The sequence below is a fragment of the Carcharhinus amblyrhynchos genome, chromosome 16, assembly GCF_965287045.1.
Source record: "Carcharhinus amblyrhynchos chromosome 16, sCarAmb.v2.hapA, whole genome shotgun sequence".
NCBI classification, from domain to species: Eukaryota; Metazoa; Chordata; class Chondrichthyes; order Carcharhiniformes; family Carcharhinidae; genus Carcharhinus; species Carcharhinus amblyrhynchos.
The window spans coordinates 28,546,337-28,574,243 of NC_137339.1; the positions used below are offsets into that span (position 1 = coordinate 28,546,337).

At 41.0% G+C, this 27,907-nt stretch overlaps 1 protein-coding gene across 1 annotated transcript in view; it reads left to right on the plus strand.

Moving 5' to 3' along the window:
- The window catches only part of prex1 (phosphatidylinositol-3,4,5-trisphosphate-dependent Rac exchange factor 1), a 199,186-nt gene that overhangs the window by 58,089 nt on the left and 113,190 nt on the right, over positions 1–27,907 (plus strand). Inside the window, exons 2-9 of the mRNA XM_080204930.1 lie at positions 4,336–4,407; positions 5,512–5,634; positions 14,370–14,474; positions 15,137–15,238; positions 17,416–17,577; positions 20,083–20,216; positions 21,925–22,040; positions 25,251–25,400. Coding sequence (XP_080061056.1) covers positions 4,336–4,407; positions 5,512–5,634; positions 14,370–14,474; positions 15,137–15,238; positions 17,416–17,577; positions 20,083–20,216; positions 21,925–22,040; positions 25,251–25,400 — 964 coding nt within the window. The remainder of the gene's footprint in view (positions 1–4,335; positions 4,408–5,511; positions 5,635–14,369; positions 14,475–15,136; positions 15,239–17,415; positions 17,578–20,082; positions 20,217–21,924; positions 22,041–25,250; positions 25,401–27,907) is intronic.

Sequence of the window (27,907 nt, forward strand, 5' to 3'; positions counted from 1 at the left end):
GCACTTTGATTGAAAAACCAAATTCACGAGGATTTAACACAAGACTGGAAGGTTTGCCTGGCTTGTGCAAGAAAGGAAATCACCAGGAAATATCCTTATCTTGAAAGCCACTTCTAGAGTTAAAAGTTACCAGGTTAGGAAAGGAAAACAAGGGAAATAAACTTACAGGAACTAAGAATCACTTGGCCTGGGTCCTGGAAAATTGAAAGACTGGCTGAAGGGACAGTGTAAAGCACGCCTATGAAATAAGTTTTTTTTTAAGTGAAAGGGGGCAGTTTTGGAAATCTAAGTATAAGATAGTGTTCAGTCAATAGGGTGTTTAATCTTTTTGTTAGTGTAAAAGTCTTAAAACATAAAGCCTTGATGTGACATAACTTCGGCGATCAATTGGAAGTTCGAATTAATTTTTTTAAAAGGGTTATTGGTCTCCATGTGGATGGTAATAGTAATAACTGAAGATTGAAATGATTATTTTATTTGCATTGCTGTTGGTGCTCTCAGCCATATGTGTGTGACTGTAACCGCAGTCAGCTATCAGACTGGAGAATGTCATGTAAGATTAGATGCAACAAAGGTCATGTTTTTACTGCATAATTACGAGCTGTTTTTAAATCTTATTATTTCAAGCAGTATTTTTTGAAAATAAAATTGACTACTTAAGTTAAAGCTATGATTGCTCCCCAAAACACTGTGGTGACATTATATTCCTACAGCAGTTGAGAGTTCCCAGTTTAGAAAGTACGAAGGAAAAGTAAAAAGTATTTTTTTTTAAGTAAAAAAGGACTGGTTTTGGAATGGTCCTTTCATTTCCTGCTGTTAACTAACTTACAAAGGTAAAGTGCAAAGCTGTGATTTTGATCGGTGTTTCTTAAATTGGGTTCTACACTGGTTTGGGGGTTTGCAGAGACCTTGCAGTGGCTTCATAACCAAGGGCTGACCTTAGGGTGAGGCAACATGTTCAAGAGTGAGTGAAGTGGTGGTTGGAGATCTACTCCTTGCTCTGTCCAAGTTTTCCTCGTGCTTTTCTCCTGTTGAAGAGCCAAGGAAGATCAATTCTGCAGTGAGAAACAGGCACACTGTTCTCATGGATATGTGCAAATAAATAACTGGTTTTCTTTAAAGCTTTCTTTATGTGTAGTGGTTTAACATTGAGTATTATATAGTATAACTTAGATGCAGTGTAGGGGTTAGAGTAGCATGTGACAGTGCAGAGTGACATAGAATCACAGAACCTACAGTGCAGAAGGAAGACTTTTGGCCCTTCAAACCTGCACCACCAACAATCCCACCCAGGCTCTATTCCCGTAACCCCACATATTTACAGTCCGAATCCCCCTGACACTAGGGTCAATTTAGCATGGCTAATCAACCTAACCTGCACATCTTTGGGCAGTGGGAGGAAACCAGAGCCCCCAGAGGAAACCCATGCAGACATGGGGAAAACATGCAAACTCCACACAGTCACACAAGGCTGGAATCGAACCGAGGTCCCTGGCACTGTGAGGCAGCAGTGCTAACCACTGTGTTACCATGCCACCCTGTATCCATCATAATTTCTTTTGAAATGGAGTCAACCATTGATTTTTGACTTCTGTAGGAACCCAATTGCTTCGATAGTTGCTGAATTACCATAAAGGTCTGATTTTTGTATTTTGCTGTCTGAGACAAATAGCTGGAATGGATATTGATTTTGCTGCACTTAGTTGCTCACTGGTATCTTCTAACCTAATGCAGTTAGTATTATAACACTGCGACGCTGCGCATCGTCAGCCCCACTATGTTTACCTGGACCTGGATGTTCTGAAAAGTGCTTGAAATGCACAGCAGATCAATCAACGTGTAGAAAAACAGATGAGCTGATATTTTGGGTGTAACCCGTGCTTGGTTCCAAGGAAGGAAATACACCTAAAACTTTAACTTGTACGTTATCTTCACAGCTGTGTGATGATTTCCTGTGTATTTCCATCATTTTCCATGTAAAAATAAACTGCTCATAAAACTAGACCAGTAGTGGTGATTTTGAAGATGACCAATTCTTCACAGGTAGACTTGTCTCTGTAGTAGATGGCATGATTGTTGGTGGCTGAAAATGCCAATAAGACTCTTGAACACTTGGGGCCGATATAAGCAGACTCCTTCCATTGTCTGTGCCTTTCTGGAGCATCCACGTGTCTGAATATTTCAAAATTTGGGTTGCTGTTCTTGTCATTGGGCATCAGCTGTCTCTGTCGGCAGCCTCCTGCTCCCACGTCCGTTGTTCAATGTTGGCCTGAGAGAGTTTTCCTTTTGGTTGGTCTGAGAAGCACTTTGGTCTTTTTCACTGGGGCATAGCTCAGCGTAAAGCACTGCTTTTATCAAATTGGAACTCCCCATGCATGACACTTGTACTACACAGAACAAGATTCAACGCTAGGCAGATTGACTTGGTTTAGGACCACTTTGTTTTAATTATCTCCTGAATCAGATGATACTGCCGTCATGAACTTGACATGATAACTTTGTAGATGGTTGTTGCCAAGAGCCCCATGCACTAAGGGAAACTCTGCCAAATCCTGGATTATTGGTGACAAAATTTGTGATCTATTCTCACAGTTTTCAGATGAGCTGCAGCATGCTTTCCATTTAAATTTGATGCAAGTTATTTTTAGGCACTTGTATGACTGATACCATTTAGCATGGTATCTGCCTTGTGTGTACCTCTTCTTGTCTCTTCCATTCTTCTTTGTTTTCAAAACTTTAATCCTTTCATCTCGAGTATCAGCAAATTTTATTACCATCTTGCAAGTCCTCCCCAAGTTTTGCACACAAGATGAAAAGCACAAATCAGCATGTGTGCGACTTCAAGTTACAATCAGTCACAATCATATATATGTAGTATTTTTAATGGGGATAGCTTCAATTTTTAGAATTGAATTCAGTGATCTGTTTTGAAACAGTGAAATGAGTTCAGAAATCAAGTGCTTACGCTGTCACATAATATGCTCCATTTGAACAATACATGCACACATAGCCTGAATGTTACTGTAATGGCTACCACTGGTTGTTTTATACTGACCTGGGTGAGGTGTTTGCAGGATTGGGTTACAAAGAGCTAACAGTCGTAATATATATAGTCAAATTTGCTAAGGTTACCACCTATGCAGACCTCTATCACCCAGAGTCTGTCCTCCAGTTGTTACCTTTAAATGTTGCAGATAATGCATATACCAGGGATATGATTTGAGGTAACTCGCATTGCAATATACAAGTACTGGATCTGTGAATGAATAGTTGGTTGTTGCCAGCTGATACTTGGAAAATTTTCATTTTTGTCAAACATAAATTATACTGAAGTCAGATTTATTTGGTTATTCACTCAGTTGCTTGTATTCTGTCCAAATCTTGGCCATGATTAGCTCAACTACTGAGAGGGAATGTAAAGGTTGCGCAATTCAACAATATTTTGTGTCTCATGCACAGCAAAGCAGGAGAAAACATTGAACTGGATGCACTTTTAGACCAATTCTTACCAATTTAAAGTAAAAATGCCATTAATATAACATATTAACATTAATCTGAAAATGCAATCAATAGAATTTGAGTGCAAACTCTTCAAATTGCATAAAGTGGAAGTGTTTTATTGGAGGAGTGCAAATACGTAGGCTGTCAGAATTTGATTTTGAGGTGTACTTAGTCTCGTAATTGTAATGCTGAATTGTAAATGGTCCTTTCACCTTGTGGCATAATGCACTTTTGAAATTGGAAAAGCGTAAAAAAAATTTGATTCAGCAGTGAGGACTTTATCATACAAACTGACACCAAGGCCATTTGAAGGCTTGTCTTTCTCGAAACTTTGAATGTTTTGCAGAATGTGGTGAGGGTAGGTTCAGAGAACATTTTCTAACTTGCACGTCCCTTTCTGTGTTCTCTTAATCAGTGAAGGATCTTGTATTATGAAAGAATTGCCCTGAAATGTCTTGGGAATGGGTGTTTCACTGTTAGATCTATATGGTGGGCAGTTATTTTTGATCATGACACTGTGTGCTCTTTGAAATAACATACTAACTGTTATTTCAGTTTATCTGGTTAAATTCAACATCTTCTTCTTTTAGCAGGTTAGTTCTTGTCACTGGACAGGATTAAACCTGAAACTAGAGCAGATATGTTTCAAGCTTTGTATTGCGCATTGCACTTCCTGCTTTTCCTATACTAAGATATTGATGCTGACAGATAACGGGCACTGTTGTAAGAAGTGTTAAAATTGAAATGATCTTATATTTCACATTTGTTTGCAGGTAGATAATTTCCTTTTGTGCATGTGCATAAAAGTAATGAATCTTTTTCTTTTGCATGTAGTCATTCCTGCATAGAAATCATCAGAGTGATGGAGACAAGACAGAAAAGCAAATCACTGAAGAAGATCTCAAGGTCGGACCATTGTAAAGATTAAAACATGCATTCATAGTGTTTCTTAATCATTTATTGTTTTGTCAGATTTGTTCTTGGTTATTCAGAGTCTGCTGAAAAATTGAGGAGCACACATTGGTGTAATCTCTTAGAATCTCTACGCAGATTAAAAGAAAACACCATTCATGCTTATTCACAGTTAAATTTTTTGCTTTTTTCAGCATTTTTTTACTTAGAAGGGCTGGCTGGCAGTGCCTCAGATTTGTCTATAAAGTTGTTATGGATGTTCATAGACTTTTTTTGGCTTTTTGTTAAGTTTATTTATTAGTGTTACAAGTAGGCTTACTGCAATGAAGTTACTATGAAAATCCCCTAGTGGCCTCACTTGGGTGCCCGTTTAGATACATTGAGGGAGAATTTAGATTGGCCAGTGCGTCTAACCAGCACGTTTTTCGGACTGTGGGAGGAAACCCACACAGACACAAGGAGACCGTGTGAACTCCACACAGACAGTGACCCAGTCTGGGAATTGAATGCTGGTCCTGAAATATCGCACATTTTATTCGCTAATCCTTGTCCTCATCTTCTCTCTCTCTCCCCCCAACACACACACACACACACACACACACACACACACACACACACACACACACACACACGGCTGTCCCATTTTCGGTTGTATTTGCTGAAATATTTCAAGATCTTGTATATACGCAAGAAGGTATGGTCACAAGCCAAACCTTGGTGCATAATTTCATGTTTTCCAAACATTGGGAGTTAGAGTAACGTCCTGCTTTGTCAATAAATTTAATTCTTGTTTATTCAAAAAAAAATGAAGGGCACACCCTAGCAAAGAGAAGACCTAGATTTGTTTTCTTTATTCTCACTTCGCACTATCAAGGTTACGCCCGAACCGTTTTATATTGGTTTCCTGTGCAAAAATGGGGCTTCTATTCTAATCTAATCTCGATATTAGGGTGGATTCTGAAGAATATTTTTGATTTTTTAATCATTTCTTTGTGAAACATTTACCTGAATTGAGCAGAAAATTAGTTGTATCTTTGTTAAAAAAAATTGATACAAGTTTTTGTCTTGAAAATGACTCTGCTGTGTGTTTTTTTTCAGATTCTGTTCTCTAACATTGAGGAGATACTTGATGTGCATATGCTGTTCTTGGCAGCTCTTGAGGGTCGTTTACAACCAGAGCCACAACCTCAGCATGAACTTGGAAATATCTTCCTTCAGTTTGTGAGTGCAGTTAGTTTGTGTTTTATTTGTGCTCTTTTGCTAATCCCATTTCCTGTCACTTGACTTCAGGCTCTTAAATTTGGCATCCTTTAACTTTAAACAGCTTTTCCTTTCTTTTCTGCCACCAATTTAGCTCCTTCATAGTGGTCTGCAAGCACTCGTCATTGGGGAAAACGCTGGGAGGCTGCCCTGTTAATTCAACATCTGCGTTTGTGTAACATCTTGACAATTCTAAAGACATGCAAATTCAAGCCAACAGACACATTGATGAGAAAATAATTTATTTTTCCTTGTTTAAAAAAAATTGGGTAAACCATGTACGCTTTACAACCTTGTAGACAGTCAGTCAGGCACCAACAGCTCGCTGGTATTCAACCGACATTCTGCCAATGGTAGCTCTTTTCTCTATCTTAGGGACATCACAGCTATTTCTTATGCCTTGTCCCCAAAATACTGATTTGAGGTGAGATCAGTTAAATCAGCACGCGTCCAAGGTTGAATACAGGACCATCCTTGGTCAGTATGGATCAGGTGTGTTTTTTTAACCCCACTGGTGCAGTGATTTCAGCCCTACAGAGAGGCATCAGCAGCCCTGGCCAGGAGCCTAGCAGGCAAACCCCACCCCCAATACTAAACTGAAGCTTGTGTCTCAGGTAGATGTGCAAGATCTCATGGCAATATTTGACAAAGGCAGATGTTCTCCTGGAATCTTGACCAACATTTACCTCTCGTCGAGTGCCAGTTTGCATACAGCAGTGAGTTTTTTTTGAATAATGTGGTTTTAGTAACTTTGCTTGGTGGACAGAGGTAGGGCTGGATACTGAGAAGAGTCCAGTCCTTTTCACTAACATGCTATGGGATCTTTTAAGCTTACATGAAAAGGTATAAGGTGCCTTGGTTTAACATGCATTTGAAAGGTGACACTTCCAATAAAATAGTCATCTTATTGCACTAGATTGTCAGTGTAGTTTGTGCTTGGGTCTGAATCCATGATCTTCTAACTCCAAGGCTACACATCCAAGAGTGATAACCAAATTACTCATGACAGTAATCATCATGCCCAGGCTATTGATAATGTGACATGATTGCTGTGTAATCAGGCAATATACTTTCTTCAGGCTGCGAAAGAAGTCGTGATCAGTGTATGAGATGAAGCGTGGAGGTTATGCTTCAGTTATACAGAGCGTTGGTGAGGCCATATCTGGAGTATTGTGTACAGTACTGGCCTCCTTACTTTAGGAGGATGTAAGTGCATAGGAAGCAGTTCAGAGAAGGTTTATTACGTGGAATGGGTGAGTTGTCTCATGAGGAAAGGTTGGACAGGTTAGGCTTGTATCTGCTGGAGTTGAGAAGAGTAAGAGGCGACTTTTTTGAAATCTCTATGTTCCTGAGGGGTTTTGACAGAGTGAATATGGCGAGGACTTTTCCTCTTGTGGGCGAATCAAGAGCTAAAGGACCCTATTTAAGAATTAAACTGAGATGAGGTGAAATTTTTTCACTCTGGCGTGAGAGTCTTTGGAACACTCTTCCTAAAATATGAATGGATCAGAGTCTTTGAATATTTTTAAGGCAAAAATGGTGGATTTCTGGTAAGCAAGGGGCTGATAGGCCATCGGAGTTAGGTGGGATGCAGATTTGAGATTACTACCAGTTCAGCCATCATCTAATTAAATGCCAGAGTAGGCTTGAGGGTTGAATGGCCTTTTCCTGCTCTGTTTGTTGTAAAAGGCCTTTGCAGGAATTTAGTTTATTCTTCAAATTATGTTCCCTGCCAGTGAGAATTATGAATAGTATTTAGACCCACTATGGAAAGAAATGGGAAGTGTGTCCAGGAAAGGATAGGGCTAGTGGTGTTGACAGTGGTTAGTGGGATGTGATAAGGTGGCAGGTCCCTGGTGCAAATTTGGTTGGTGAAGGTCTCATTGGCAGCACTGGGGATTGGTCGTGGAGTGGGACTGGTCAGGTGGCTCAGATAATGGGAGGGGGCAGGATCAGGGTGGGCATGATCTTGATAACTGGTGTTAAGAACTGGAGCAGCCTTTCATTCTGTGCTGCCAGAGGCAGGAATGAAAGTGGGGGGGGGAGAGATGAATGGTGAATGGCTCCAAAGGGTGCAGCTAGCAGATGGCAGCTAACTCGTGACTCCAAATCTGAATCCTCCCAGTTGACTGGTCATGGCTGACAAGTGCTCCTGTGGTGCTGCCAAGGCTATGCTTCTGTGTAGAATCTTGTGGATACTGGAGACAAGCGGAATAATATTACAGTTCAGTCATGTGGCTCTCAACACCTTGTTTGTCAAAGAGTAATTCACAGTCATGTATGAACTGGAGAAACACTCATCTCTATTCCCCCAGGATGCCCTTTACCCAGAAGGGGTGTGGTGGGAATGCTGTGTTTAGACTGAGGCCAAGTGGAGGGGTTAGCGCTGGCTTTGAGATGGAATGAATCCAGTAAAGGACATGCTGACTGAATTCATCACTTCATTCATTCACACGTTCGCTTGTGTTGATGATGGAGGTTGCAGGCAACGTCGCCTTGGTAATGACACACATCCAGATGAGGAGAAGGAGGGCTCATCGCCAGTTGGTGCAAGGGCCTAAGCAGCAAAAGGCAGAAGGCCTGGATGCTCATGAATGTGGGCCACTGAAGTCTATTTAAAAACTGCTCCTAACTTGCATCACACCCCATTATTAACCCTGTATTAACCCTGTGCTGGGTGACTGCATTGGCTCACAGTTAAACAACACCTCTTTAAAATTCTCCTCCAGTTTTCAAACGCCAACTTCCATTCTCCTTTCTTATTTTCTCCAGCCCTACAGTCCTCTCTGCTCCAATTTTAATCATTTTGACACTAGCAGTTGAAGGACCATCAAAATGCCAAACTCCAGAAATCCCTCCCTCAACCCTTCGACTTCTCTACCTCTATTTTTGTTCCTGCCTTTAAGATGCTTCTGAAAAACCCTTTTGGACAACTTTTTGATCATCTGCCTGAGCATCTCCCGTGTGGCTCTGTGCAAAATTTTGTTTGTTGGCACTCCTGCCTTGGAACCATTTTATTTGTTGAAGACACTATGTGAAAATTGGGAGTGGTAGTTATTGTCTGAGATAATTCAAGTTATGAAGATTGCAAAGTGTCTAATTGAGTGGCATTGTGGTTAGCACTGCTGCCTCTCAGCGCCAGGGACCTGGGTTTGATTCCCAGTTTGGGTCACTGTGTGGAATTTGCACATTCTCCCTGGGTTCTTCCCACAGTCTAAAGATGTGTGATTAGCCTGATTGGCCATGCTAAATTGCCCCCTAGTGTCAACGGGACAACCTAGGGTACATTCATGGAGTTACGGTTAGGGCCTGGGTGGGATTGTGGTTGGCGCAGAGTCGATGGGCCGAATGGCCTCCTTTTGTACTGTTGGATTCTGTGAAAGATGCGGTGCTGTTTCTCAAGCTTCTGTTCGAGGTTTATTTGAACTGCATAGAAGGCTGTGGTGAGTGTGGACTTGGAGCGAATAATTGAAGTGACCAACAAGGAACAGACTTTGGTTCATGTGCATTTTTGGGGACTTATGCACCTTTTTCATACCTACCAGCCTCACACTCATTATAAACTGTTTGAAAAATAGGATTTGTAACTGTTTGAATTGGGCTAAATGTTATTCGTTGGATCTTCAAATATTGCAAGAATATATGTGTGTATTTTTAAATTAGTATGTCATTGGGCTGAACTGGAGGGAGTGTGCACGTATCCCTGCAATTTTGTGGCTAGACTGCATACCAGAGTTGGTGAGGTTCATGAGTACTTGCTGTTCTGCTGAACTACTGAATAGGATATTTTAAAATTGAAATATTTTTGAAGTATCTGTTTGGGATTGTACATGTATGTCATTTGAAACTACTAAAACCTCCTGCAGTGAGTTAAGTACACTTTGCAAATCAATCAGATTTTGCCATTGCTACTCCAGACCCGATGGTAAAATTGAAACAGTTAGTCCTCCTTACTGCAGTTGTATAAATGATTAGTCAGCAAGCCACTGAATGTAAAATTTAATTCATTTTTGAGTAAAACTTTTTGTAACTGACCAGTCTCTCTCCCCTGTACTCAATCTTGGAGCTTATTTCAGTTTAATACTTAAATATCTTGGATTCCAGTGGCAGCATGTTGCACGGTGGTTAGCACTGCTGCCTCACAGCACCAGGGGACCCAGGTTCAATTCCAGCCTTGTGTGACTGTGTGGAGTTTGCACGTTCTCTGTCTGTGTGGGTTTCCTCCGGGTTTGCTTCCACAGTCCAAAGATGTGTGGGTTAGGTGGATTGGTAAACGTGCGGGGTTAGAGGATAAGGCCAATTTGTGGGCCTGGGGAAGATGCTCTTTCAGACAGTCAGTGCATACTCGATGGAACCGCCTCCTTCTGCACTGTAGGGATTCTGTGATTCTATAGAGAAAAGTTTGTTTGACTTCAATAAGCTCTGAAGTCAGCCAGGAGAGGCATAAGTTTATATGTTCTTACTGAACCAGGGATCCAAGTTTGAATCCTGGCTTGAGTCACTGTCTGTGTGGAGTCTGCGCATTCGCCCCATATCTGTGTGAGTTTCTTCCAGGTGCTCCTGTTTCCTCTTTGTCTGAAAGACATGGGCCGGAATTCTCCCAAAAGATTTCTAAGTGTCGAATTTGTGAGAAAACTGGAGTAGTTCAGTGTAGTTTTTTCAGTGGGAGGCTGGAGAAGAATCTCCCACATTTTGTGCATTGGAGAGGCCACCAACCTGAATACCATTAACTAGGGAGCGGGGCCTATCCCCGCTGGAGAGGCTGAAATCAGTGCACTGAGAGGGCCATTGCGCATGCGCTGATCTGTTAGCGCGGTGGCTCTGCACTGCTGGCCAACTCGTTTTGCTGGCCAACACCTGCTCTGCGCCCTCCCTCCCCATCCTCCTCATCTCCCGATCGCTGGCCCCTCTCCTTCGCCCACTGATCCAGACTGCACAGTGGCAGCCTCCACCTATCGCCTAGGCACTGCCATTTGCTCAATGGGTAGTGCCAGGGTGCAGGGCTGGCACTGTCATGGTAGTAATACCCAGGGACACCCTCCCATCCGTGCCCGACTCTTTGGGGGGCCCTGATTGCCCCCTCTTCACTCCAGCAGGGTTGGGCTGCCAGTTCCCCAAAAGTGGGGAGCTGCCGTAGAAGCCGCTGGAGTGAAATACTCCTGATGGCGGGGGAGAGGCGAATGGGCCCGGAGGCTTCAATTCCAGGCCCGCTAATTAAATTTGAATCATGTGTAAAATAACATTTAAATGACTTCTGAGCCTGCCTGCTGATTTCTGGCGCAGACAGATGCCACTGGAAATCTGGTGCTGGTCGACTTATTGCAGTGAGAATACATGCCTGAATACTGTGCTACGCACACTGCAAGATTCCATTAGCACAGCAGGTTGGGGGAACCGTGGCCATGCTAAATTTTCCCTCAGTGTATCTGAACAGGTGCCAGAGTGTGACGACTAAGAGATAATCACAGTAACTTCATTGCAGTGTTAATGTAACCCTACTTGTGACACTAATAAAAACTAAAATGTGTGTATACAATGCATTTTTAGACAAATTCACTGTGGAACTGTTTGGTTTTGAGCTTCTTTTCCCGTTGGATAGTGAAGCAGCTTTCCATGAATTTGTTTTTGAAGAATTTAGACTTGAGATAAATAGTTTAAAATAGAACCACCGATTCAATATTTGAAGGTAGGGCTCCCAGCATGAGACTATGGTCGGGATTTTCCAAACTCGCCAGAGGCAGATGTGGAGCGCATGGAATTGACTTTTGGCTGCTCTCCAAGTTCTACTATTCTCCAACACCACCCCGTGATGAGGCTGGAAAACCCCGCCTCAGTTTGCATCAAGATGTAACCTCATCTGAACAAACTTTAATGGAAGAAAATTTTCCAAACCGACGCCTTGTACACAAAAACACTCCCTTCCTGGTGGAACTGATATCCATATTTGGTTCAATATTTAAAATGTGTTTGGTTATATTTTATTGGGATTGTGGATGACTCATAGAAACCATTGAAACTCTGCAGAGCAGAAGGAGACCATTCGGCCCATCGAGTCTGCATCAGCAACAATTCCACCCAGGCCCTATCCCCCATGATCCCACATATTTACCCCAGTAATCCCTTTAACCTACACATTCCAGGACACTAAGGGGCAATTTAGTATGGCCAATCAACCTAACCTGCACATCTTTGGACTGTGGGAGGAAACTGGACACCCGGAGGAAACTCGCATGGACATGGGGGGATGTGCAAACTCCACTCAGACAATGGCCCAAGCCAGAAATTGAGCCCAGGTCCTTGGAGCTGTGAGGCAAGAATGCTAACCATTGAGGAACCATGCCGCCTTGGGGAACATGTATGCCCAAGCATGTATCTATATGCTGTGTGTCTTTAAGTTGAGCTGGTTCTAAGTGAATTGGTTAATATGGTTTCCTCCTGGGAGCTTTAGTGGGCCGTGATTTTGAGGTCAGCAGCAAAATAAAGGTGGTTGCTGCTGTCCTCCTAGAAAGCTGTTCACAAAAGTCCACTGATGTCTGCGGCTGTTTCCTCCCACTCTCCCCAATCTTCAGATTAAATCTAGTGCCTAGGCAGTAGCAATGTCTGTCAGATCCTGTTTTGAAGTATTTACACATAACAAACTAGAAAGCTAAATGGATGTTGTATCCTTCATCCTCACTTCAAATTTTCAGATAGAGAGGGTTGGTATGGTGGCACAGTGGTTAGCACTGCTGGGGGCGGTTTAGAACGGAGTTGAGGAGGAACTTCTTCACTCAAAGGGTGGTGAATCTCTGGAATTCTCTGCCCGTTGAAGTGGTGGAGGCTGCCTCGCTAAATATTTTTAAGACGCGGGTTGATAGGTTTTTGATAAGAGAGGGGATTAAGGGTTATGGGGAGAGGGCGGGAATGTGGAACTGAGCCACGACAGATCAGCCATGATCTTATTGAATGGCGGGGCAGGCTCGAAGGGCTAGATGGCCTACTCCTCCTATTTCTTATGTTCTTATGTTCACAGCGTTAGAGACCCGATTTGATTCCCAGCTTGGGTCACTGTCTGTGTGGAGTTTGCATGTTCTTCCTGTGTCTGTGTGGGTTTCCTCTGGGTGCTCTGGTTTCCTAAAGACATGCTGGTTAGGTATATTGGCCATGCCAAATTCTCCTTCAGTGTGCCCAAACAGGCACTGGAGTGTGGCGACTAGGAGATTTTCACAGTAACTTCATTGTAGTGTTAATGTGAGTCTACTTGTGGCACTAATAAATAAACTAAATGATTCAGATTAAGATGGAAACTAGAACAAAAAGCTAAAAACACAAAAAAAAACATTTATTTATTTTTCCAATCAGTATGTTTCGCAATAATTATTAATTCAGTATGCCATTTTAAAACCCAGTTACGTTTCTTCCAGTAATTTTCTGGATGGTTTTGACAGTGAGGCTGAGTGTGTGCGTGGGAGTTCTTGTCATTTCCATTGATTTAATTTCCATGACTTAGATCCATGGGGGTTGGGGTGGGATGGGTGAAGCAACAGTCTACCCTCTGGAGGAGCGTGGAAATCGCTGCCAGCAGCTTGTGGATCTTTGCATTATTCCGCATGTCTAAGCTCCCAAAGTTGCTGTCAGTTTCAATGGCAGTGTGATGGCGAACACTTAGCAGCTTGGCATAATTTCCCACAAAGTTCAGGTCGCCATGCCTTCAGACAACTCACTTAAATAGCACAGCTGTTTGATATGGCATGAATAGCAAGTTGTGTCACTTCCAGATTATTGGCAAATTTTCACTTAACTTGTTAAGGTAAAGACCCCTTTCATATCCTGCTTATCCAGGCTCGTATTGGCTTAAGCACACTAACTCTGTCTCATGAACAGCAGATCAGAATTTTGTCTGGAAGTACAACAGCACTGGCATCCCTGTTTCCAATGCACTTGTAAATGCAGGAGTTCTTAAAATCTGCCAATCCAGGGGAGATATTGAATTTTAATCAGATTGAAAAAGCTTTTATGCAATCTAAAATATTCTCTGGAGTCCAGAAAAAAAATTGCAAAGTGGAGATAATTTTGAAAATCCGGTGTAAATGGTTTGTGAACTACTGAATGCAAATGGTGCTTTGGAAGAGCAACTGAAACCTGATGCTTCATGTCAATGTGGTCAAGAATTTTATTGCATCAGAATTCTCTTGATGGGCTCTTTAGGTAGCACTCCTGCATCACAGCACCAGGGACCTGGGCTCGATTCCAGCCTTGGGTGACTCTGTCTGTGTGGAGTTTGCATGTTCTGCCTGTATGTGCATGAGTTGCATCTCACAGTCCAAAGAAGGCATAACAAGCTACAAGATGAAGGCATTTAAAATCACCAGCACCAATACTGGTGATGAGCTCAATGCATTCTATGTCAATTTTGAGCAAGAGGCCTCAGAGGTCACCATTGCAGATGTCAGAGCAGCCTTCTTGAAGGTCGACCCATGGAAAGTAATTGGATGGGGTACTACTCTTTGTTATAAGCTGTTACCCTCAACAACAGGACTGTTTAGCTGCATATAATGTTTTTCTTTCTAAGATAATCTATTTACCATGACTAATCCCAATAAGTTTTTCTCCACTCGTGCATGCATTAAGTGTAAGTTTAATATTAAGCTGATTTAAAGTTGTTGCACATAAACCGTTTCTTTCATGCTGATGTGATCCTTGTATTGTGATTGTAGAAAGACCGATTTTGTGTCTATCAAGAATATTGCAGCAACCACGAAAAAGCCTTGAGGCTTCTAATGGAATTGAACAAAATACCTGAAATACGAGCAATGCTTCTGGTAAGCTGCATGGCCTGTCCTCAAGTTCACATGGAAGCGCATTTGTTTGTTTGAATATGATCTGTGCAATTGGTTTAAGTTGGGCTGCCTAATACAGTTACCCTTCCTCAGTTAGCCAGTGTATTGCTGTGAGCCTTGAATTCGGTAGCAAACCTTGTCTGATCAGGAAAGAAAAAATAATTCCAATGTTGATTTTAATCCAGTTTCATGTCACATTGATAAAATATTTGAGTTTTATGTTAGTTGGAATTTTCTGACCATTTGTGCCCCATTGCTACTGCATTCAAGGATGGAGAATTTGGTGCTTGGCCAGAACTTTGTTCGCTGCAGTTGGTCCAGAGAATCCTGCTGGCGTGAACAGCTGGTAAATTCCAGCCATTATTTTTATAGCTTTTTAGATCCTAAACCTAAGATTCATTTCCTATTTATTGTGTTGACATTGACACCTGTAGGAGGCATATAAAGGCATTTCAAACTTTGGACATGAGGCTCATTTAAACTCAAAATTCAGTTACAGTCTTGAAGGAGAAAGGTTCGAATGTGAGAATTCTAGAATGGAAAATTGCTTCTCAGATTCACCTAATCATCTAAGGAGCCTGTCGTGGAAAGATATGTCTGTTTAAAATTGGTTGTGTGACTTACCAGTCTCAATTTCATTTTAGAATTGTATGGTACTGGGAGGGATGAAGACCACAGATATTCCTTTGGAAGGCTATTTGTTAACGCCGATACAGAGAATCTGCAAATATCCGCTACTACTGAAGGTAAATCACTGGAATAAGGAAACTTACTGAACTGTATTGTTTCTTCCAAAAGTTGGTGTGATCTTCCTTTCAACAGATTGCTTCCAGTTTGATCTAGCTGGATTTCCTCAAGAAAATCAAATTCACAATTTGAATGTTGTTGCGCGATGTATTTAATTATTACCTAAAACCTCCCCTTGTTTTGAAATTCGGAAATGTCAGTTGGCTGGAAGAAGTTGCAGACAAATTCTTCAAAACTGTGATTCGATAGTTCATGAACAGATAACGCAGCAATTAAATGTTTATGTTATAATGGACAATATTATCATTTGACATAAACTGTTTAAGATGCAATGTTTGATCAAGAATGGTGTGTCACATCCATGGTTTCTGAGAATTTGCTTATTGATCTCCTTGAACATGGTATAAGGGCAGTTCAAAACAAACATGATCTTCAATTGAGAAAGCGTTAGAGAGCAGAGATTATTGGAGAAATTACCCAGTTTTTCAACTGATGTCATGTAATTACTAGAAATATTTTCCAGCCAGTCATAATTTTTCAGAAAAAGTAAAAGTCTAAATGTTGTCGTCAAGCTGGTATGCTTCTGCATGGGGAGAACTCGATTTTCATTAAACGTTTAAAATCTGTTCTTTGACTTTAGCACCATAACACGGTACTAATTTTAATGAAGCTGACTTTTAATTTTAATTTACTAATGAAGCTGAATGGCTTGTAGAAATCATTGTGTGTCTGATATTTAAAGATGGCCCAATAACTGCAACACTATCATAGTGGCACAATGGTTAGCACTGCTGCCTCACAGTGCTAGAGACCCAGGTTTGATTCGCAGCTTGGGTGATGTGGAGTTTGCATGTTCTTCCCATGTCTGTGTGGGTTTCCTCCCACAGTTCGAAAAATGTGCAGGTTAGGTGAATCAGTCATGCTAAATTCTCCCTCAGTGTACCTGAAAAGGAGCTGGAGTGTGGTGACTAGCGGATTTTCACAGTGACTTCACTGCAGCTATAAGTCTACTTGTGACTCATAAATAAACTTTGTAGTCTTGATCACTGCACTGCATATTGAGGCAAGGAAAACTAAGCTGAGAAGTAGCTAAACCAGCTGGATAATCGTTAGATTTAGTTATTGGAAATTGTGTGCTGTGGAGAATAAAGGCGTGGGAGATATCATTCAACTATTCCATACTCTTGAATGTGTTTATAAATTGAATTCCAATAATGGATGCAAGATTGGGACTAACCCTAGAATAGGGGAATTAAGCTTAACGCATGGACAATGTCACAATTTTGTATCAAGTAGTTAAAATTATTTCTGTTGAGGTTAATTGTGTGGAAAATTTTGAACAAGGATTACTGGAAGCAGCTGATTTGAGAGGCGTTAGATTTGGGGTTAGAGCAACTGCAGACTTTTTTTTCTACACCTCTGCTTGCCATATACCACAGAGGAAGGAGGCTGTTTATAATATTCGCAAAAATGTCTAAAAACTGCTCAGAGTGATTAGTCTTTCATAAGAAAAGTACCAATAATGTGGTGTGCCAAAAGAGAATAATGAAAAAAATCCTGCTGCTTCTCATGGGTTATCCTTAGTTTTCTGTTCCAATATCTCTTAATTGCATTCTCTAACTAGATAATGTCTTCATTAGGGAGCGCTTCATATTTTCCCAGTTGACAATGTGACAAAAATAGGATTTGTGAGGTTGACATTAAATAGTCTTGTTTGAATGCGTAGCATTGGATCAGAGGCCCCCAGTAAGATCCAGAACCGGAGCAAATTGTCCTACAGCCAGTTGTATTCCAAAACCTACAAGAACTCAGAACCATATTAAATTGTAATTTCTGGTTTGCTCGCTTTTGACTAGTTGCTTTTTGAACTAAACCTTGCAGCGTGTTAGAATATACTTTTTCATCTTACAACTTTTATTTTATCCAAGGCAGAGGAAATGAAACAGAAAATTAGGTGGAAATCAGCACAAGTAAAGTTGTCATTGATAATTGCCGTGGAATTGGAGAGAATTTTCATTTAACTTTAATCAGAAAAATTAATTAAAACAAACCATTCCTTTTATTGGGGTGACAGTATTGACATGAGTCCCATTTAAATGTTTAAATGTTCATATTTCATGTATTTTAGTTTCTGAGGCGGCATTGAAGTTTGAGACGTAGCTTTCTACATTTACAGGAGTTGCTAAAACGCACCCCCAAAAAGCACAACGATAACCCGGCAGTGGAAAAGGCCTTGCAAGCAATGAAAGCTGTGTGCACCAATATTAATGAAACAAAGAGGCAGATGGAGAAACTGGAAGCGTTGGAGCATTTGCAGTCGTCAATTGAAGGATGGGAGGTACGGTTTGAATGGCTGAGGAAATGACAGGCTTTGCCTCCTTGTTTTTATTTGAAATGTTCAACAGTGCGTTTTCGAATAGCGCATTCTTATTCTGATGTGATGCAAGAAATGTTTTCACTTTTCTAAATCCATCCACAAAAGGCCATTTTGAGAAACCTCCCCCCCCCCCACCTCTGTTCTATAATGGTGCTATTGACCACATTTTGAAATGATTCCTCACAGGTGCACTAGTTTAAAACTCTGCCATGAGGTTGGCAGAACAGATGTTTCTTTGTATATTGACGTTTGCTGGTGGAATCCTCCTTGTGTGTCCAGCCCCTGTTGTTTCACCAAACCTGGGCAAAATTTGTTATTAGCCTAACGTTTGTACCTACAATATAAACACTTGTACCAGCTAAATTTAACAACAACCTTTCCAACTAAAACACTTTTGGGAGAGAAATAATCTCATTCCATTTGTGTGTTATTATTGTGCATCTGGTCAACAAGCCTGTCCATTCAAGAAACACCACTGTATGATGGGCTGAAATGTACTATTAATGTTAAGTCATGTGGCAGCTTAAAATAACCAAACTTTATGCTGTGAAATGCAGCAACACTTGTCATTCTTGTATGACAGTCATTTCTGATGTGATATCGATTCTGTTGTGAATGTCTCTCTTGTTAAGATGAAGAACATTGCTGTTTCAGCGAGTGCTTTGCATCGGTAGCAGCTGCACAGATGATGTAACTTTCTGACTGAAGGAAGTGCCTTTTCTGTTGCCTTGATTGAATGCAGGACAGCAAAATGCCTTGCTGAGCATTTTGAGGTAGACAGAAGATGATTAGTCACATGGCTAATTTATTTTATTATTTTAACAGAGAGCTGTTAGTCTCTTCATTTATTCCTATGCTTGTAAGCCGAAATCTGTACTTAACAACCTATTGCTTCCGTAAAAATGTTTATCTGTGACCACCATATAGTTTGAGATGATGGATTGTGTGTCCCAGTCTCCTTTTTTCCCCCATCCTGGAGAAGTGTTCAATTGTAAAATGCCAGAATAAGTAAGTGAATGTTTTGAAAGAGAAACTATGCAATAGCAATAAAAAGAAAGTTCTGAATGAACTGTGCTAATTTCCATTCACTAAGTTGATTTTTATCAGATTTATCCAGCTAATTTTGTCTGCTGATGCAACAACTTTCATTTGTAAAGTGTCTTTAAGATAGTGAAATATCTTGAGAGACTTTGCAGGAAGCATTGACAACCAAGTTTTGATATCACCCTGGCAGAGTTTTGGACAGGTGGTGAAAACCACCACCACCATAGAATGATAAGCATCACAGTTAAGAGCTCTGTCCCTTTTGCAGTGATAGAAACTTGGTCAAAGTGATTAACCTTAAGAAGTGTCTTCAAGGAATCGTGATGGTTTGAAATGTGGACAATATTCAAAGTTAAGGAACTAGCCAACAATCACTACCTGTATTTATGTAGAAATGTTGATGTGGCATAGTGCTTCAGAGGTCTGTATCAAACAAAATGAAGCTGAAGGAACAATAAAAATATTTGCAGAAGAGGCCAGAATTGGAGAAGTGCATGATCTTGCAAGATTCTGGGCTGAAGGGTACAGATTGTAAGGAGGAAAGGTGAGGCAGTGAGGGATTTGCAAGATGTTGGGAAATGTGGAGCCACTGCCAGAAAAAATAATGGGTAAAGAGGATATGGTACGAGTTAAGAAATGGCCAGCAGAATTTTAGATGAGCTTAACTTCGCAAAAGATCATAAAATCACTACGGGTTAATGCTGGCTTTTATCACCTCACTTATGGGGAAATATTTTGTCATTTATGCTACTTTTATTGTAACTTCAAATGATAGCTTACTGTGTGTAAAGTTATTGACAAAGCACTGGCAATATATTTTATGTTTATTAAACTTTAGGAGGACTCATTGTTTACTGCTCCCATGTATGTAACTGTGGTAGACAATATGGTTTATTGTCAGTGCCTTTTCTACTTAACTGTATTGTACAAGTCAGGGCTGTGGTTCAGGCTCTTAGACAGCTACGGTATACAGTGCCCTGTTATCCGTTTACCCTTACCGCAGAGCATTTGAAAGTTTGTAAGAACAGAATATTATTGGCAGAATAACTAGTAGTTTAAGTCATCTAAATTTTGTTCTGAAGTTGGTCATAAAGTTTGCAACCTTTATTCGGGGTAGAATGAGGATCTTGCAACTTTGCCACTTTCTTCCCCATCTTCTAAATATACAACATGCAAGTGTTCAGCTGTGATGAGTGGTTGAGAATATTTGGCTGTGTACTTCCTTAACTGCTGTGAAAAGACATTTTGAGTGGACACTTGTGCAAGAAATAAGAGCATGTAGCCAGTAATCAGGCAATTTCACTTGTAGCTTTTTAGGTGCAAATCCCCATTTATCTCCTTGTACTTGGAATATGTACATGAGCTCGTATAACTCGTATACAATTATGCATAATGCAGGATGTTTCTATTTTTGTTTGCCAGGGTTCAAACTTGACAGATATAAGCACAGAGCTGCTGCAACAAGGACCTTTGTTGAAGATCTCAGCCGGAAATATTCAGGAACGAGTGTTTTTTTTGTTTGATAATTTGCTGGTGTACTGCAAAAGGAAGTCTAGGTACGTCATATTTGTATCTGCGAACTGGTATCCTATGAAGAGTTGTAGAAATTTGCTGACTGTCAGTCTCTTGATGAAATTAACTCTGATGCAGTTGCATACTCAAAACTCTAGATTTCAGTACTTCTAACATTCACCCCATCTCTCTCTCTCTCTCTGTGAAATTTGATGACTAATGGCGGTCAACCTGAGAGAACACATCCTGCTCTCAGCAGAACGTGTATATTATGTGCCTTCCCAATCTGGAGAAGTGAATGTAGTCAGTTGTGGAGTCCATGGTCATGAAGTGCATGATTATTGTTGCAGTAAAACTGATGGACGTGAAAGGCAGTCTTGTGTTTTTTTTGTAGTTGGGTGTGATTCACTGTAATTTCACTAAGGAAGGGAACAGTCGGTTTCAAGCTACCTTACCATTTACAGAAAGGGCTCAGATTGGGAAATGAAAAGTAGTGACTTCCCTCCAGTTTCTGCAATGCTGATGTGGCATTTGTTCTAAATCGGTTCAAGATCAGCTGATCATTCTCAGCCAAAGGCTGTGCCTGCAGGAACATTGCTGCAGATTGCTCACTGGAATTTTTTTATTAGTTACTTTCTGGATACTTCATGGATATGTTGCCTGCAGCAATCTGATGGCTGCACTTATTTTCAACTTACCGAGCGGCAGAATGCAGGAACAGTTAGACAGACTTGTCAAGAACCAAATGCTGGTCAGGGCCTGCATTGATGTTGTTATTGTTGACACATTAAACGTGACCACGAAGTGCTGACATCGTACTTTTTTAATGCTGAATTCAACACTGATGCCTAACAGACACAGTGAGATATGCGAACATAATGTGCATGCATTACACAAGATTTTTAATGTATAGTAATGTGAGAGCCGGTGATTGGAGAGAGTTTCTTGTTAAATTCCAGAATGGCTAACGTTACTGGTGATGCCCTGCACTTAAAAAAAAATTCTTATTATGTAGTATCCTCACAGTGCAGAAGAAGGCCACATAGTCCACTGAGTCTGACAGAGCATCCCACCCAGGCCCTATCCCCACAACCCCACATATTTACCATGGGTAATCCACCTAACCTGCACATCTTTGGATTGTGTGAGGAAAGTGGAGCACCCAGCGGGAATCCACACAGACACTGGGAGAGTGTGCAAACTCCATACAGTCCCCCAAGGCTAGAATTGAACCCAGGTCCCTGTGAGGCAGCAGTGCTAACCATTGTACCACATACTTGGTGCTGAGTTTGATTGTCTTAATGGAGATGAGAGACAGATTGTTGATTTATCAGTTCAAACAAAGCCAAGATATTGTATTATCAGTTGTGGTTTTGGGTTTTTAAATTCCCCTTCTCTTCAGCCTTGAAAGGTCTAATTTTCAGTTGCTCAATTTGTGCTGAATTTGGAGCAAGTTCTGGAAGAAAAGAATCAAAATGGGAAATTTGGCCCACTTTCGGTCCTAAGGCAGCTTTGTCCCTCTACTCCTGATTGTCTGTCTGTTTTCTCTCCATGTCCCCGAACACACACACTTCCCAAGTTAAATATTTATCTCATTTCTAAGTCAGTGGACGACACATCCTGGAAAGCATAGCTGTATCATCATCATCATCATCCTTTGTGTGATGATGATCTTGAGGGCTAGATTTATGGCAGATGATTAAGCTTTGCAATTTATGATATTAGAAATGCTTATTTTTTTTCTTTGCTCAGAGTTGCTAGTAAGAAGTCAACCAAACGCACCAAGTCTATAAACGGTGCCCAGTACATTTTCCGTGGAAGAATTAACACTGAAGTAATGGAAGTGGAGAATGTTGAAGATGGAACAGGTATGTTTCCTCTTGTTGGAGAGTCTAAAACTAGGGATCACTATTTAAAACTATGGATGGCACTCATTTAACTCAGAGTTGAGGACAGTAGTGAGCTATTGGAACTCTCTTCCTCAAAAGGCAGTGGAAGCAGGGTCTTTGAATATTTTTAAGGCGGGGGTAGATAGATTCTCAATAAACAAGGAGGCAAAGTGTTATTGGGGGTAGGCAGGAATGTAGATTTGAGGTTGTAATCATCAGATCAGCCATGATTTTATGTAATAGTGAAGCAAGCTCAAGGGACCGAGGAGCTTACTTATGCTCCTAATTTGTATGTTCATAATTTACCACCAATTTGCTGTTCTGTTGTTGCCTCCTTGATAACCTGAAGGTGGTGATGATTGCTAGCTGGAATAAGTTTCCATGAATGTTAGTTGTCTTTTGCTATCTTACCCCAAGTGGCCTTGCTATCTTATCCAATTTGACCTTTTTCCAAATAGCTTGAGTGGCAGACTCTTTGACAACAGAGACCTTCAGTCCTCCCTAATACTTGCCTCACTTGATGCCCGCACAAACTCATGTACATACGTGCATAAACGCACATATATGCATGTACATGTGCACACAGATGCTTACACAGCACGTGTACACACATGCATAGGATGTGTGCGCACGGCGTGGGTGCACGTGTGCACACATGCATTCGCACATGCAACAAGGGCTTGATGGTGGCATTGGTTGCAACAATTTGAAACAGTGCAGCATTTCTCAGCTGTAAAATTTCTGACCTTCCTGATCATAAACCTTTGCACCATGATGCAGAAAATGAGGTTGCAATTCCTTCTTGCTCCTGTCCTAAATGTCACTGACAATCCTCGGGGCTGGTTGCAAGGGGACACAAATTTTCACTGTACTACTTCAGTTTTCAAATTATGCGCTGGAGAAGCTGACTCAGTGACAATAAAATGTGCCTGTTTTGCATGGGGTTGTTTTTCCACTCAACACTGGTCTAGTTTGATGTTCCAGTGCAGATACTGAAGATGAATCATGCACCAATCCTACAATTTAAAACAGTAGTGCTCTTCTTTATGGGAAGCAAAGGAATTCTTCAATATGGTATGGCTAACTGTTCGTGTTACTTATTTTACACTGATTAGAAAAGCAATTCCCTTCTCCCTCAACTGCCATTAATTGATTAAAGACTTGCTTGGTTTTTAAAAATCAAGCCTCTCTTCTTGCTATTTATAGCAGCAAGATGAACAAATAATTGAAGTTGTAGTCAGCTATAGGAAGTTTAAAGTTGAACTTGGATTTCTTTCCTTTCAAGTTCAGACCTGATTTCTCGGAACTTGTTCACTAATAAACTAAACTAACTTTGTAGTTCAATTGTTTGTTAGTGGAGATAATTCAACTGCTAAACTGATTTAATTCTTCTTAAAATATTTTAAAAGATGTTCTGGTCAAAGGCAAAAGGTTTTGTTGCTTTCCAAATGATCTGCTTGGCCTATTTCTTGTTCAGCAACTATGGGCAAGACAAGCAGCAAACTCTGAGCTCAGTTGCTGAAGACTCTGATGAAAGCCACTTACTGCATGAGTTTTCCATCTATTTTTATGGGTTAGTTGTTTTTCCTTCATGATCTGCATCCTTGCAGTTAGGTCCTTTTAAAGGTTGGGTGGCCCAATAGTCAGCACTGCTGCCTCACAGTGCCAGAGACCTGGGTTTGACTCCCAGCTTGGGTCACTGTCTGTGTGGAGTTTGCACCTTCTCCATATCTGCATGAGTTTCTTCCGGGTGCTCCAGTTTCTTCCCACAGTCCAAAAGTTGTGCAGATTAGGTGAATTGGCCATGTTAAATTCTCCCTTAGTGTACCTGAACAGGTGCCGAAGCGTGGCGACTAGGGGATTTTCACAGTAACTTCATTGCAGTGTTACTTTGAACCTATTTGTGACTAATAAATAAACTTTTAAAAGTTAAACTTTAAGTTTGTGAATGAGAGCCTGCATTCAAAATTGAGTCTACTTTAGATCACTTTAGCCAAGTTGGGGTTCAAGCTGTATCTTTCTTGAGAAATAGCATTCAATTAATGGAGTTTATTTTTTTCCTTACCTAATTTGGTTGCCAAATAGTCCATTGCAGATGTCTGGGTCCAGTCACAAACAAATTTCAAGTAGTTTTTCTTGAAGCGTAAAACCTAAAAAACTAAAAGGTGAGATGAGTGGTGCATAAGCCAAAAAAGTGAAAGGTGGATTTCCACCTGTCTTACTGACCAGTTTCTGACCTTGGAAAACTTTGGTTGGAGTTTTTCTATCGATGCTGAGAAGCCAGCTGTGGAGACTGGGGTTGGAGGAGAAGACAAAGATGCACAATGTTGCTGCTGCCAGTGTTTGCAAGTTCATCTGGTGGAGAGTGTGTGGGCTTGGTTCTGCTAAAAGATAGCCTGTAGTTGGCAGTCATTGATTCTAACGGACATCTGTAACCGTAAGTGTATAATGTTACATGACTATTTTTGAACCCTTTGAGATTCATGGTAATCTCCAAACATGAAGTTCTACACGTTTTTGCCAAATGTAATCAGGACACATCTCCTATCTTTCAGTTTGGTTGCTATAATTTGAAGGCAGGCAGCAGGCAAAATTATCGCTTTTAAAAGCTTTTGAAGGGGTGGTGAGTGCCACCAGCAGCTGCAGTCATGAAAAGGTCTTTAATGCACGTAGAAAAGTTACTGCACATTTCGAGCATAAGAAAAGGTTCACAGTAGGTCAGAGCAGCTGGTGTCTTACTTGTTGACACAACATGAGAAACTGGGAGATGGTAAGTGGCAGTGGTAATGGGATTAATCAGTGGAATTTTAGGTCCTGCCCACCGCGGGAATTGTAGTATACGGGACATGGACCATGCGAAGATACATTGATCTCAAGCAGGATTTTCCAGTCTCAGGGTGAGTGCAACTGGAAAATCCTGCCCATAGTCTCTGCTGTCACTCCCAGCAAAAGATTTGTGGTGCAGATCAATTGTGATCTCATTAAATGGTGGAACAGACTCGATGGGCTGAATGGCCTATTTCTGCTCCTCCATCTAATGATCTGCTACAGTAGCTGAAGATAATTGCCAAGAAAGCCACTTGCACAGGCAGTAGAACCCCTGCTTAAGTGTGTGTTTGTATTGAAAAAAAATGACATTTCATGGTTATATTCTAATGTTCCTTAACCAGCTCTGTCCATTGTTTGCAGCTGATTACCATAGCAACGGCTACACTGTGACAAATGGTTGGAAGATCCACAACACAGCTAAAAATAAATGGTTTGTCCTAATGGCCAAGACTGCTGAAGAGAAACAGAAATGGCTGGACGCAATTCTGAAGGAACGGGAGCAAAGGGAGAGTGAGTCATTTCTAATGGTCATTTAATGTTTTACAGAAGGGCAGAATTTGTCAATCCTGTCCCCCTATATAGACCAATTATGAATGGTTAGTAGATGACATGCATAACTCATTTCCTTGTGATTTGAGCCAGCTTTTTTGAGTACTTGAAGAGCTTGGATCTAGTTGTTCATTTAAAGCTCTTCTGTTCAAATTTCTTAGTGAATGTGAATCTTTCCAAGCAAGTTGAGGTTAAACAGCTTTCGAATACACTTTTGCTGTGATGTATTTCAACCTTTTTCAAAGATTAGGTCATCAGCTAAGTTTTTTTTTGAGGATTGTGTACAGTTGTAACAGGCCTTTGAGAAATGTGTCTCAGATTTACACACCGAAGGACAGTAAAGATGTGCATAAGAGCTTTGCATTTCCTTGTATTTCACTTATAGGTGATGGGTGAGATTTTTAATGAATATTTCTCCTCGGTGTTTACTGCTAAAGAAATAAAGGAAACAAATGGTGATGTCTTGGGCCACATGCATATTACGAGGGAGGAGGTATCTCCAGCCTTAAAGCACATTATGGTGGATAAATCCCCTGGGCCTGATCAAGTGCATCCTCGGATCTTGTGGGAGGCCAGGGAAGAAGTTGCTGAGGCCTTTGACAAGATATTTGCCTCATCTCTTTCCACTGGTGAAATTCCGGATGATTGGAGGGTGGCTAATGTTGTTCTGTTGTTTAAGAAGGGTAGCAAAGACAAGCCAGGGAATTACAAGCCATGGAGCCTGACATTAGTGATGGGTAAGTTACTGGAGGGGATTTTGAAGATCTACCAACATTTGGATAGTTAAGGTCTGATCGGGGATAGTCAGCACAGCTTTGTGCATGGGAAGTCATGCCTTACGAATCTGAGTTTTTTGAAGAGGTAATCAAGAGGAGGGATGAGGGGAGAGCATTAGATGTTGTTTATATGGACTTTGGCAAGGCCTTTAACAAAGTCCTTCATGGCAGGCTAATCTGAAAGGTTAGATTGCATGGGATCCAGGGAGAGCTTCTAAGTTGGATTCACAATTGGCTCAAAGTAGGAAGCAAAGGGTGATGGTCGAAGGTTGTTTATTGGACTGGAGGCCTGTAACTAGTGGTGTGCCTTGGGTAAGTGTTGGTTTGGGACCCTTGTTATTTGTTATTTATATAAGTGATTTGGATGTGAATGTACAAAGCATGGTTAGTAAGTTTGCAGGTGATACAAAATTAGGAGATATCGTTGATAGTGAAGAAGGTTATCAAAAATTAGAGTGATTTTGATCAGTTAGGGAAGTGGGCCAATGATTGGCAAATCGATTTCAATACAGATAAGTGTAAGGTGTTGCATTTTGGAAAGTCAAACCAGGGAATGGTAGGGCCATTGAGGAATAGAGGGACCTAGGAGTGCAAGCACATAGTTCATAGAAAATGATGTCACAGAAATACAGAGTGGTGAAGAAGGTGTTTAGTACACTGGCCTTCATCAGTCAGGGCATTGAGTATAGGAGTTGGAACATTATGTTGTAATTATGAGTTGTTGGTAAGGTTGTACTTGGAGTTATTGTGCACAGTTTTGGTCACCCTGTTATAGGAAAGACATTGATAAACTGGAAAGAGTGCAGAGAACATGTATGAGGAAGTTGCTGGGACTACTGGGCCTGAGTTATAGGGCACAGTTGGCCACACTTGGGCTTTATTCCTTGAAACATAAGAGAATGAATGGTGACCTTATTGAAGTGTATAAAATCATAAGGGGCATAGACAGGATGAACACAATCTTTTTTTTCCCAGGGCAATGGAATTGAAAACTAGAGGGCATAAATTTAAGGTGAGAGGGAAAAGATTTAAAAGGGAACTGAGGGACAACTTCTTCATGAAGAGGGTGTTGTGTATATGGATTGAGCTGCCAGGGAAGGTGGTTGAGGCAGATACAATATTTAATAAGCATTTGGATAAGTGCATGGATGGGAAAGGATTAGAGGGATATGGGCCAAATGCAGGAAATTGGAACTAGCTGGGAGGGCAGCATGGACTGGTTGGACCCAAGGGCTTGTTTCTGTGCTGTATTGCTCTATGACTCTATAGAACTATGGTAGAAATATGTGTTGGCCTAGCTGACTCAGGGATTTCTGTTGTACCTCTCCTACCTGGCTTCCCTCATTTCAAACCTCATCATAGTCTGTAGTACAAAAATTACCAATGTCACCAGGCATAAAGTTACAGGACAGTGGTACAAGTCACAGCATTTGGTGCTCACTGATGCCTGGTCATTTGTTGCCCTTTGAACGACGTTGTCAGAATCTTGTTCGGGGCCAATAAAATCTTTGAACATGAAGCTATCCGCAAATGTAATCAGGACATATCTCCTATCTTTCAGGTTTGGTTGCTATAATTTGATTGTGGACAGCAACAAAATTATGGTTTTTGAAGGGGTGGAGAGTGCCAGTAGCAGCTGCAGTTCTGAAAAGATCTTGAATGCATGTAGGAAAGTTACTGCATACTTCGAGC